Source organism: Pelophylax lessonae (genome assembly GCF_965119305.1).
Source record: "Pelophylax lessonae genome assembly, chromosome: 5".
NCBI lineage: Eukaryota > Metazoa > Chordata > Amphibia > Anura > Ranidae > Pelophylax > Pelophylax lessonae.
The window spans coordinates 17461159-17474883 of record NC_138772.1 but is presented as its reverse complement, the minus strand read 5'-3'; the positions used below and the strand labels follow the sequence as shown (position 1 = coordinate 17474883).

The 13725-nt window shown below is 47.5% G+C and overlaps 1 protein-coding gene across 2 annotated transcripts in view; it reads right to left on the bottom strand.

The window, feature by feature from the left end:
* The window catches only part of LOC309555679 (multiple myeloma tumor-associated protein 2), a 35782-nt gene extending 25752 nt beyond the window's left edge, over positions 1-10030 (bottom strand). Inside the window, exons 1-4 of one of the 2 annotated variants that reach the window (XM_082257718.1) lie at positions 10022-10030; positions 9499-9571; positions 5941-6039; positions 1056-1206 (exon numbers count right to left, since the gene is read on the bottom strand). In XM_082257718.1, the coding sequence (XP_082113844.1) occupies positions 1056-1206; positions 5941-6034 (245 nt within the window). In that variant the 5' untranslated portion in view covers positions 6035-6039; positions 9499-9571; positions 10022-10030. Of the gene's footprint in view, positions 1-1055; positions 1207-5940; positions 6040-9498; positions 9572-10021 lie in introns of those variants that run through there. The other variant, XM_082257719.1, reaches the window with a different exon arrangement.
* Between the last annotated feature and the right edge of the window lie 3695 nt (positions 10031-13725).

Below are 13725 nucleotides of genomic sequence, written 5' to 3'. Positions count from 1 at the left end.
GTACAAGAGATGGTCAATAGACTATAAACACGGTACAGGAGATGGTCAATAGACTATAGACACGGTACAGGAGATGGTCAATAGACTATAGACACGATACAGGAGATGATCAGAGACTATAGACATGGTACAGGAGATGGTCAGAGACTATAGACACGGTACAGGAGATGGTCAGAGACTATAGACACGGTACAGGAGATGGTCAATAGACTATAGACACGGTACAGGAGATGATCAGAGACTATAGACACGGTACAGGAGATGGTCAATAGACAATAGACACGGTACAAGAGATGGTCAATAGACAATAGAGATGGTACAGGAGATGGTCAACAGACTATAGACACGGTACAGGACATGGTCAGAGACTATAGACATGGTACAGGAGATGGTCAAGGACTACATACAGTTCATACAGCGCTGACAGCTGCTGGATGTGTTAGTGAAAGAAATATTTAAGGTTCACTAATACCTGGAGTTAGTCTTGCAGAAGAGGAGTCTGCAGAGCTGACATCATCACAAGGGGACTGTCAGGGCACATCTGCAGCAGTGGATTAGCGGTTCCCCACAACCATAAATGGTGCCAGTGATGGGCCCAGACAGCGGATTTGTGAGAGTATGACTTGCTCCGCAGGGAGGGGGCTTACTATTTGCCTGGAGATGGGTTTTTATGATGCTCATTAGATAGGGAATGGGGTAGAATAAAATCTCCTCTCCGTCACCAGTCTTCCCAGTTGAATGACAACATCATTCACCCCACTCCCTTAGAATCCAGGCTGTCATGGACACAACTCCTGGGGGTCATCCTGGGCTAAGAAAACAGCTGTATGCCATTACATGTGTCCCATTCAGCACAGGAGTGCTTTTGTGCATTGGCATTTAACCGAGTATGGCCTCATGCACTTCTATGGCCCCAGATGGGGGAAAATGATGAGATTTTACGCTAGAGCAGAATTTAGGCCTCAAACCATCCTTGCGCAGAGGCCTAAAAATTATAATCACATGGGAAAGAGACTGTAATGGGTTTCAGATCTTTGTTTTATTTGGGTACTCACAGTGCGGCCATCATGGCTTCCTCCTCGGCTTGTTTCACAGCAGCCAGCTCCTGCTCTCTGCTGATGGCCTCCCCGGCATTCTTCTGCTTGGCATACCAAGTCAGGTCTTTGCCCTTCTGCCACCTTCCCACTGGCGCCATTAATGAGTTCCCTGCAGACACAAACAGGAAGTGACAATTTATCCAAGACGCACACAGAAATCAATCCCCACAGCAGTGACTACAACTTAATTCATCCGTGCACCACTGAGACTTTCGCCTCTAGACACCAAAATACAGAGATTTTATGAGACATGATAATCAAATCATAGCAGGTACACAGGATTAACAAATGATACGGCCTCTTGCAATCCCTGTACAGCAGGGCTGCAATGTGATGGGAAGAAGCAACACAAGGAGCCAATCATGAGCTGATAAGAAGCATACTAACAGGAGGAAAAAGAGTGAAGTGACAGAGAGATGGGCTCATCATTATGCTGCTTCTCTTTTCATTGTGCAGTCAAGGAAGTGAGTGTTAACGTGAGGCAAAAAAGTATTTGATTCCCTGCTGATTTTGTGCGTTTTATTTTAACAGTGAGAGACAGAATAACAACAAAAATATCCAGAAAAACGCATTTTAACCACTTGCCGAACGCCTGCCGCGCTAGCTCAGCTGCGCAAAACAACGTAGGAGTACGTCGCTCGCAGAAGTGGTGCTGGGGGGGCGAGCTCCCGGCCCCACTAGGCAGCAGGGATGCCGATCCACAGGACCGGCGGCTACTGCAAATGCTCCGGTGGACACCATGCCAACATGGGGCATAGAGACTCACGGTGGGGGACAGCAACCAGGTTCAGATCTGGTCACCGAGCTGCGTTACAACAAAGAAAAGATATACCTGTGCTCAAATCCCAATAGCTTGTTCATGTATTTGAACTATCGGGTGCTAAAGGGGTGTGACCACAGAGTAACACTACGAATTCTGAATGGACCCTCTGCACACTGCTACACCCTTCCCAGCAAACTATGCAATGACAAACAGGGATATTTAGTTCACATTAGGGCTGCCACGACGCGTCGACGTAGTCGACTACTAAAATTCGTCGACGTGCGTGAAAGGCGGGGTACGGCGTTACTTAACTTACTTTACTTATTGGCTGTTGCGGCCTGCGTTGCCAACACAGGAATCCGGATAGCCAAGCCTTCTAGGTTTCCACGATTGGCTGGGTGACTGAATCTGTGCGCTCATTGGCTGCATTTATTCCTACTGTTTTCTGCTTCCCTCATGATTGGCTGTTTATCACACAGCTAAGATTAACTTTTTTGAATATGGATGTGGGTGCAAATTCCTCTTCCTGTATTTTGTTTTGGGGCACTTTCTTGTTTTATTTCTATAGTTTTAACTGGGAAGAAGTGATTTAAATTCTATTAACCACTTCTGGACCAGAAGGATTTGCCCGCTGAATGACCAGGCCGTTTTTTGCGATCGGCACAGCGTTCTTTAACTGACATTTGCGCGGTCGTGCGACGCTGTACATTAATAAAATGTCCTTCCCCCCCACAAATAGAGCTTTCTTTTGGTGGTATTTGATCTAGGGCTGCCACGACACCTCGGAGGGAGGGGGGCTTACTAAGTGGTCTGTACTAGGTAGGAGGGCTTACTGTGGGGTCTGTACTGGGAGGGGGCTTACTGAGGGGTCTGTGCTGGAAGGGGGCTTACTGAGGGGTCTGTACTGGGAGGGGGGCTTACTGAGGGGTCTGTACTGGGAGGGGGGCTTACTGAGGGGTCTGTACTAGGTGGGAGGGCTTACTGAGGGGTCTGCACTGGGAGGGGGGCTTACTGAGGGGTCTGTACTGGGAGGGGGGCTTACTGAGGGGTCTGTACTGGGAGGGGGGGCTTACTGAGGGGTCTGTACTGGGAGGGGGGGCTTACTGAGGGGTCTGTACTGGGAGGGGGGCTTACTGAGGGGTCTGTACTGGGAGGGGGGCTTACTGAGGGGTCTGTACTGGGAGGGGGGCTTAATGAGGGGTCTGTACTGGGAGGGGGGCTTAATGAGGGGTCTGTACTGGGAGGGGGGCTTACTGAGGGGTCTGTACTGGGAGGGGGCTTAATGAGGGGTCTGTACTGGGAGGGGGGCTTACTGAGGGGTCTGTACTGGGAGGGGGGCTTACTGAGGGGTCTGTACTGATAGGGGGGCTTACTGAGGGGTCTGTACTGATAGGGGGGGCTTACTGAGGGGTCTGTATTAATTACAGGATTAATTAGCTAATCAAAAAAACACTCAATTAAGCAAAAAAAATAAAATAAAAATAATCGATAGATTAGTCGACAGACAAATTAATCGTTAGTTGCAGCCCTAGTTCACATATTATTGCAATACATGTTTGATGCAGTTGGGCAGCTGAACCACTTCCATACAGGGCAGTTACACCCCCTTCCTGCCCAGGCCAAATTTTCAGCTTTTAGCGCTGTTGCATTTTGAATGACAATTGCGCGGTCATGCAACACTGCACCTACACCAAATTTATGTCATTTTTTTCCCACAAATAGAGCTTTCTTTTGGTGGTATTTGATCACTGCAAGGTTTTTACTTTTTGCTAAACAAATAAAAAAAGACCGAAAATTTTGAGAAAAAAAAAAAAAAGTTTCTTTTTGTTTAGGTTATAAAAAGTTGTAAATAAATAAAGTTTTTTCTTGCACTGACGAGCACTGATGTGGCCGCACTGGCAGGCACTGATGGGGTGGCACTGATAAGACTAATGGGCACTGATAGGCGGCACTGATAGGTGGCAATGATGGGCACTGATAGGTGGCAATGATGGGCACTGGTGGGTGGCAATAATAGATGGCAATATTGGGCACTGGTGGGTGGCACTGATAGATGGCAATGATAGGCACTGGTGGGTGGCACTGATAGGTGGCAATGATGGGCACTGATAGGTGGCAATGATGGGCACTGGTGGGTGGCAATAATAGATGGCAATAATGGGCACTGGTGGGTGGCACTGATAGATGGCAATGATAGGCACTGGTGGGTGGCACTGATAGGTGGCAATGATGGACACTGATAGGTGGCAATGATGGACACTGATAGGTGGCAATGATGGACACTGGTGGGTTGCAATAATAGATGGCAATGATGGGCACTGGTGGGTGGCACTGATAGATGGCAATGATGGGCACTGGTGGGTGGCACTGATAGATGGCAATGATGGGCACTGGTGGGTGGCACTGATAGATGGCAATGATGGGCACTGTTGGGTGGCTCTGATAGATGGCAATGATGGGCACTGGTGAGTGGCAATGATGGGCACTGGTGGGTGGCAATGATGGGCACTAGTGGGTGGCAATGATGGGCACTGGTGGGTGGCAATGATGGGTAGCACTGATGAGGAGGGCACTAACAGGCTCCCTGAGCACTGATTGGCAATCCCTGGTGGCCATGGGTGGGCAATCCCAGGTGGCTCTAGTGGCATCCCCCCACGGGTCTGCACTGGTAATCAATGCTCTGATTGCCAGCACAGACCCCCCCCCCCCTGTCAGGAGAACGGCCGATCGGCTCTCCTCTACTCGCACCTGTCAGGCACGAACTGAGGAAAGCCGATGAACGACTCTTCCTATTTACTATGGGACCAGCTGTGATTGGACACAGCTGATCACACGGTAAAGAGCCTACGTCAGAGGCTCTTTACCGGGATCGGAGATGCGGTATATCAAACACCCCTGGGGGCACGCAGAGCAGCTTATCCTGCTGGACATCATATGATGCCCAGCCGGGATGGGACAACCACTTTGCGGCTGTCATTTTACTATATGACGGTCGGGAAGTGGTTAAACATGTGTTGCAATATATGTGAACCTAATATCCCATTTTTCATTGCATAGTTTGCTGGAAAGGGTGTAGCAGTGAGCAGAGAGTCCATTCAGAATTTGTAGTAAACTTCCAAACATCTCTGGACCTTGGAGGAATTGAGTGTTAGTTCACCTATTCTTTTTTTATTTTTTCTCTGAAAAGGTCAACTAAAACTTTAATCATCAGATTTAGGACATCCAGCAGCAGACATCTCTGAATTGTTGGTGAATATTGCAGCAAAAGCTGGTTTCCTTCTTTATTTTTAATGGGCATTTTATCTTGTTATTTTTAGCTAGAGTCCTGCTTTAAACTGAACTTGGACACTTTGCAAAAAAAAAAGCCACAGGTTCTCTTTAAAGCGGAGTTCCGGGCTGAAAAGCACCTTTGGGCCATCCGCTTGCTGTAAATCCCCTAAAAAACAAATGGATACTGATTTTTTTTTTTTTTTGTTTACTTACCTTATTATAGAAGAAAATATACTCACCTTTCTTCCTCTTCCTCCCTCTGCGGCCGCGGCCCGCGCCGTCACTTCCGGCTTGCATTGACTCCTGGGAGCTGAACGTCATCGCTCCCAGGAGTCAATGCCCTGCACCGGCCCCGCTCGTCACTTCCGGTGCAGGCGCGTCATTCCCTGCTGAACAGCTCCTGGGCATGCCCAGAAGCTGTGCAGGGATGATGCGCCTGCACCGGAAGGGACGAGCGGGGCCGGTGCAGGGCATTGTGGGACGAAGAGGACACGGAAGAGGATGCAGAAGTGGACGCTCCGGCTTCAGCTGCCCACACCTGAGATGGCAGCGCTGGAGAAGACCTTTTCAAGGTAAGTATTTCTTGCAGGTAAGTGCAACCCGGGACAGTTCAGAGGCTATCCATTATGGAATGTACTAGCCCTGACTGTCCCGGGGGTATTTCTATTGAAAAAAACATTTCCGAGGCCGGAACTCCGCTTTAAGTGAATAAAATAGAGATGTGCCACCTTGCAGTGTGGGGAGGCCTGCACTCTATAGACACTGCTGCATCCATCACCACGGAGCAATCCGCTACAACAATCTAATTACCGAGGTAGTTTTCCCGCTGTTTATCCATCTTGACATCTTCCCAGTTGAACTGGTCCTGTCCGCCCCGAACGCCCGCTCTGGAGGAACCGAACATTGTGCCTGCAATAGAGGAGAATGGAACAGAAGAATCAGGTCAGTGACATCGATGTGTGACAGCTGCGCCACCAGGCGACCCCCCCATAATAGCTACAACACCAGGCGACCCCCCCCATAATAGCTGAAACACCAGGCGACCCCACCATAATAGCTACAACACCAGGCGACCCCCCCATAATAGCTGCAACACTAGGCGACCCCCCCATAATAGCTGCAACACCAGGCGACCCCCCCATAATAGCTGCAACACTAGGCGACCCCCCCATAATAGCTGCAACACCAGGCGACCCCACCATAATAGCTGCAACACCAGGTGACCCCCCTATAATAGCTACAACACCAGGCGACCCCCCCATAATAGCTACAACACCAGGCGACCCCCCCATAATAGCTGCACCACCAGGCGACCCCCCCATAATAGCTGCACCACCATGCGACCCCCCATAATAGCTACAACACCAGGCGACCCCCCCATAATAGCTGCAACACCAGGTGACCCCACCATAATAGCTGCAACTCCAGGCGACCCCCCCATAATAGCTACAACACCAGGCGACCCCCCCATAATAGCTACAACACCAGGCGACCCCCCCCATAATAGCTACAACACCAGGCGACCCCCCCCATAATAGCTACAACACCAGGCGACCCCACCATAATAGCTGCAACACCAGGCGACCCCCCCATAATAGCTGCAACACCAGGCGACCCCCCCCATAATAGCTACAACACCAGGCGACCCCCCCATAATAGCTACAACACCAGGTGACCCCCCCCCACGTAATAGCTGCAACACCAGGTGACCCCCCCCCGTAATAGCTGAAACACCAGGCGACCCCACCATAATAGCTACAACACCAGGCGACCCCCCCATAATAGCTACAACACCAGGCGACCCCCCCATAATAGCTACAACACCAGGCAACCCCCCCCATAATAGCTGCAACATCAGGCGACCCCCCCCATAATAGCTACAACACCAGGTGACCCCCCCCCCGTAATAGCTGAAACACCAGGCGACCCCACCATAATAGCTACAACACCAGGCGACCCCCCCATAATAGCTACAACACCAGGCGACCCCCCCATAATAGCTGCAACACCAGGCGACCCCCCCCATAATAGCTGCAACACCAGGCGACCCCCCCATAATAGCTACAACACCAGGCGACCCCCCCCACGTAATAGCATCAACACCAGGTGACCCCCCCCCATAATAGCTGCAACACCAGGCGACCCCCCCCCCATAGTAAACAGTATAATGTACAGAGTATAATATTCCACTGGATGCTGAACTCTAGCGCCCTTGTCACTTCCTCCTATACTCACCTCCGGGACCCTCTCCCATCCTCTGGAACTCCCCACCCCAATCTATCTGGCTCCTACTTTGTCCACCTTTTCCTGACGGGCAAGAAAGTCTTCCCCTAGTTAAAGCACCACATACAGTTTAGAAAAACACTGGCTAGGCACACAGTTTGATCGCCCCTGATCTTAACCCCTTCCCAGCCAGTGTCATTAGTACAGTGACAGTGCATATTTTAAGCACTGATCACTGTATTAAATTCACTGGTCCCCAAAAAGTGTCAGAATGTCCGCCACAATATCGCAGTCCCGCTATAAGTCGCCGTCATTACTAGTAAAAAAAAATTTAAATCACAGTTTGTAGACGCGATAACTTTTGCGCAAACCAATCAATAAAGAAGGCAGATCGCCATTCTGTCAGTAGGGAAGGCATGGATCCTGTGTTCCTGCAAAGGGACGTGGATCTATGTCTTGCTTTAGTAAAAGCACCTCCCCCACACAGAACACAAACACTGGCTAGGAACACGTTTAACCCTTTGATCGCCCCGATGTTAACCTCTTCCCTGCCAGTGTCATTAGTACAGTAACAGTGCATATTTTTTAGCACTGATTACTGTATTAGTGATGCTGGCTTCTGCAAAGTGTCAATCAGTGTTTGATTTGTCTGTCATAATATTGCAGTCCCACTATAAGTCGCTGATCGCAACCAAAACTAGTAAAAAATTTAAAAAAAAATATATATATATATATATATATATATAAGTTTGTAGATGCGATAAGTTTTGCGCAAACCAATCAATATAACCTCATTGTGAATTTTTATTACCAAAAATATGTATCTACATATTGGCCTAAATTGATGAGGAAATTTGATTTTTTTTTTTTTCAATTTTTTTATTGGATGGGTTATATAGCAGAAAGTAAAAAATATTGTTTTTTTTTTTTTTTTTTTTTAAACTTGTCTTTTATTTTTGTTTATAGTGCAAAAAAATAAAAAATCGCACAGGTACCACAAATAGCGCCAAAATAAATCTCTGCTTGTGGGGGAAAAAAGGACATACATTTTGTTTGGGTACAGCGTCGCACGACGGCGCAGTTGTCAGTTAAATTAAAGCAGTGCCGTATCGCAAAAAAATGGCCTGGTCATGAAGGGGTGGTACATTTTCTGGAGGTCAAGTGGTTAGCTGGTAATTGCGCGGTCATGCAACAATTTACCCAAATTGTATTGGGGTACGGCGGCGCATGACCACGTAATTGTCAGTTAAAGCAACGCAGTGCCGAGTCGCAAAATATTTATTAAGGGGGGGTGGGGTCATTAAGGGGGGGGGGGTAAAACCTTCTGGTCATTAAGTTGTTTAAAAAAAAAGGGGGTTGGCGACTTTTTCCCACACGTTTGTCGCATTTAAATTGGCCTCACATGCAGAATGCAGCCGCATAGATAAATACAGCGGAGGGTGACCTGATCTGGAACTTCTGTGTGACTACAAGTCCCAGCAGGTCACCCAGCCCCCTTCCCCCCTCCTGACACTCAGTCTATATCTCTGTAGTGTGGGTATACAATCACAATGTGTGTATGTATATATATATATATATATATATATATATATAAACATGGAGCTATATTATATATATATATATATATATATATATATATATATATATAGTCTATATCTGTGTGGTGTGGGTATACAATCACAATGTGTGTATGTATATATATATATATATATATATATATATAAACATGGAGCTATATTATATATATATATATATATATATATATATATATATATATATATATATATATATATATATATATAGTCTATATCTGTGTGGTGTGGGTATACAATGTAAACATGGAGCAAAATATATACATATATATTTATATAGTGCTCCATGTTTACATGTTTATATATATATATATATATATATATATATACACATTGTGATTGTATGCCCACACTACAAAGATATAGACTATATATATATTGCTCCATGTTTATATATATATACATTGTGATTGTATACCCACACTACAGATATATATATATATATATATATATATTGCTCCATGTTTACACCTCACTTTACAGATCAGTGTCGGGCCAAAGGGCCACATACCGGCTCACCTCCCTCCTCCCCATCACACACATCCACACCTACCGCTCACACTTCTCGGCTTCGGAAGAGAAACGACTAAAACACACTCACTTCCGGTATCTGTATGGGGGAAGAAAGAGGACGGCGCACCTATCACATGACCGCGAGAAGGAGTCCGCCAGCCATCTTTGTTGTGGGCATAGGCTAATAACCTGGCAGTGTGCCTTTACAGTAGGCCGTTAACACACACACACCCAGACCTATAGCTCACTTTTCTCAGTCAGAAGATAAACGAAAAAACACTTAATTTCCTCCACTATTTGTACGGGGGAAGAATGAGGACGGTGCACCAGTCACATGACCGCGAGAAGCAGCCCGCCAGCCATCTTTGTTGTGGGCAAAGGCTAATAACCTGGCACTGTGTGTATTCACAGTAAGTAGGTAGGGAAATCTGATAGGGTAGGGTTTTCTGACAGAACACAGTTAACATACACACAGCCAGACCTATAGCTCACTTTTCTCAGTCAGAAAAATGAAAAAAAAAAAAAACACTTCATTTCCTCCAGTATTTGTATGGGGGGAAGAATGAGGACGGTGTTCTATCAGAATATCGCTACCCCAAAGAAAATACAACTGAAGTGACGTTGCCAACAAAATTGCTTACTGCGCATGCGCTATGCGTTCCAACATGGCCTCTATGCGTTTCAATAGGTTTTCTAAACTGAGAGAACACGAAGGCGGTGTTCTGTCAGAATAGCGCTACCTATCTGATTCTGCAACCGGAATGACGTTCTGGCGAGAACAACTTACTGCGCATGCGTTCCAACACGGCCGCCATGCGTTCCAACATGGCCGCTATGTGTTCCAACATGGCCGCTATGTGTTCCAACATGGCCGCTATGCGTTCCAACATGGCCGCTATGTGTTCCAACATGGCCGCTATGCGTTCCAACATGGCTGCTATAGGTTCCAACATGGCCGCTATGTGTTCCAACATGGCCGCTATGCGTTCCAACATGGCTGCTATGCGTTCCAACATGGCCGCTATGCGTTCCAACATGGCCGCTATGCGTTCCAAAAAGGCCGCTATGTGTTCCAACATGGCTGCTATGCGTTCCAACATGACCACCATGTGTTCCAACATGGCCACTATGCGTTCCAACATGGCCGCTATGTGTTCCAACTTGGCCACTATGCGTTCCAACATGGCCGCTATGTGTTCCAACATGGCTGCTATAGGTTCCAACATGGCCGCTATGTGTTCCAACATGGCCGCTATGCGTTCCAACATGGCCGCTATGCGTTTCAAAATGGCCGCTATGTGTTCCAACATGGCCGCTATGTGTTCCAACATGGCCGCTATGCGTTCCAACATGGCCGCTAGGCGTTCCAACACGGCCGATATGCATTCCAACACGGACGCTATGCGTTCCAACACGGCCGCTATGCCTTCCAACATGGCCGCTATGCGTTCCAACATGGCCACTATGCGTTCCAACATGGCCGCTATGCGTTCCAACATGGCTGCTATAGGTTCCAACATGGCCGCTATGTGTTCCAACATGGCTGCTATGCGTTCCAACATGGCCGCTATGCGTTCCAACATGGCCGCTATGCGTTCCAAAATGGCCACTATGTGTTCCAACATGGCTGCTATGCGTTCCAACATGACCACCATGTGTTCCAACATGGCCACTATGCGTTCCAACATGGCCGCTATGTGTTCCAACATGGCCACTATGCGTTCCAACATGGCCGCTATGTGTTCCAACATGGCTGCTATAGGTTCCAACATGGCCGCTATGTGTTCCAACATGGCCGCTATGCGTTCCAACATGGCCGCTATGCGTTTCAAAATGGCCGCTATGCGTTCCAACATGGCCGCTATGTGTTCCAACATGGCCGCTATGCGTTCCAACATGGCCGCTAGGCGTTCCAACACGGCCGATATGCATTCCAACACGGACGCTATGCGTTCCAACACGGCCGCTATGCCTTCCAACATGGCCGCTATGCGTTCCAACATGGCCACTATGCGTTCCAACATGGCCGCTATGCGTTCCAACATGGCCGCTATGTGTTCCAACATGGCCACTATGCGTTCCAACATGGCCGCTATGCGTTCCAACATGGCTGCTATAGGTTCCAACATGGCCGGTATGTGTTCCAACATGGCCGCTATGCGTTCCAACATGGCCGCTATGCGTTCCAAAATAGTCTATTTAACCGCGACCGAGTGAAATCGTCTATTTCATATATACAGTAATCAGTTTGTCGCTGAGCAGAGCCAGGTGTACCAAGATGGCCGTCGCCACCTTGTACCTGCAGGTTTCTCACCATATTTACTATATTACAATAATACCCACGCAAGTCTTTAATTTTACATTTATTTTAGCAGTAAACTCACCTTCTATACTGAATAACAGTCTTACATTTCTGGTATTATTGTAATATAGTAAATATGATGAGAAACCTGCAGGTAGAAGGTGGCGACGGCCATCTTGGTACACCCGGCTCTGCTCAGCGACAAACTGATTACTGTATATATGAAATAGACGATTTCACTCGGTCGCGGTTAAATAGACTATTTCAGTATATAAGGGGAGTTTACTGCTAAAATAAATGTAAAATTCAAGACTTGCGTGGGTGTAAGAAGATGTCCGCCGCTGCTTGGTGTTCTGTCACATTAGGAAAGCTATTGGAACGCATAGCGGCCATGTTGGAACGCATAGCAGCCATGTTGGAACGCATAGCAGCCATGTTGGAACACATAGCGGCCATGTTGGAACGCATGGCGCATGCACAGTAAGTTGTTCTCGTCCGAACGTCACTTGCGATGGCAGAATCTGATAGGTAGCGCTATTCTGATAGAACAGCGGTGGCGGACATCTTCTTACACCCACGCAAGTCTTCAATTTCACACTTATTTTAGCAGTAATCTCTCCTTATAGACTATTTCACCGTGACCGAGTGAAATTGTCTATTTCACTATATAATCAGTTTGGCGCTGAGCAGTGTGGGGTGTACCAAGATGGCCGCCGCCACCTTCTACCTGCAGGCTTGTCGCTGTATACACTATAATGAGGGCTTTTTTTCTTAGAGAATAGGTGCAGGAACTCCTCCCTTCTCATTCAGTCCTTGACCCCACCCCTTACCCACCTCCACGCACTGTTCCTTGGTTCCACCCCTTATCCACCTCCCAGTACCGCCTCATTTAGAGAATACAGAACCAAGTATCATTTTGTGGTGAATGTGTATGGAATGTGGTAATGATAACAAGAAAGGCACTAAAATAGGTCTAGCAGCAATGGACACCCCAGTGACAATAGATCCACCTCAGCAACAATGGACTCCCAACAGCCAGCATCAATTGACCCTCCAGCAGTAGATCCCTCTCAGCAACGATTGATCCCCTGCAATATAAAACCCATCCCCCTAGCAACAGTAGATCCCCGCCAGCAACAATAGACCTCCCAAGCAACAATAGACCCCCTGTAAAAATAGATTCCCTTCAGCAACAATAGATTCCCCAGCAGCAAACATAGACCCTTCAACAGCCAGCAACAAAAACCCCTCCCTCAACAGTACATCCCTCACAACAATGACTGACCCCCCCAGCAACAATAGATCCTCAACAAGCAACAGAAGAACTCCCCAACAAAAATAGACACCCTTCCCTTCACAAAAATAGATCTCCTCTAGCAACAATAGATTCCACAGCAGCTAGCATCAATAGACCCTCCAGCACACACCTACACCTCTTGCCATCACATACATTCAGTTCTAGAGGTGCCGGAACTGCGTTCCCCCGCGTTCCCGCTGAAAAAAAGCCCTGACTATAATACTAATAATAATATAATAATAAAAATGTAATACTGTATTTCAGGATATAAGGAGAGTTTACTGCTCAAATAAGTGTGAAATTGAAGACTTACCTGGGTGTAAGAAGATGTCCGCCGCCGCCTTCGTGTTCTGTCAGATTAGGAAACCTATTGGAACGCTTAGTGGCCATGTTGGAACGCATGGCGCATGCGCAGTAAGCATTTTTTGCTTAGAACGTCACTTCTGTTACATTTTCTAATGGGTAGCGGTATTCTGACAGGACAACGGTGCACCAGTCACATGACCGCGGGAAGGAGCACGGCAGCCATCTTTGTTGTGGGCAAAGGCTAAAAACTTGGCACTGTCTTCCTTCACAGCAGGCCGTTTATACACACACATCCACACCCATAGGTGTGTGAAGCCTATTGCATTAGGGTGTGCACCCCAAAGCTCGAACACACGTGCGCA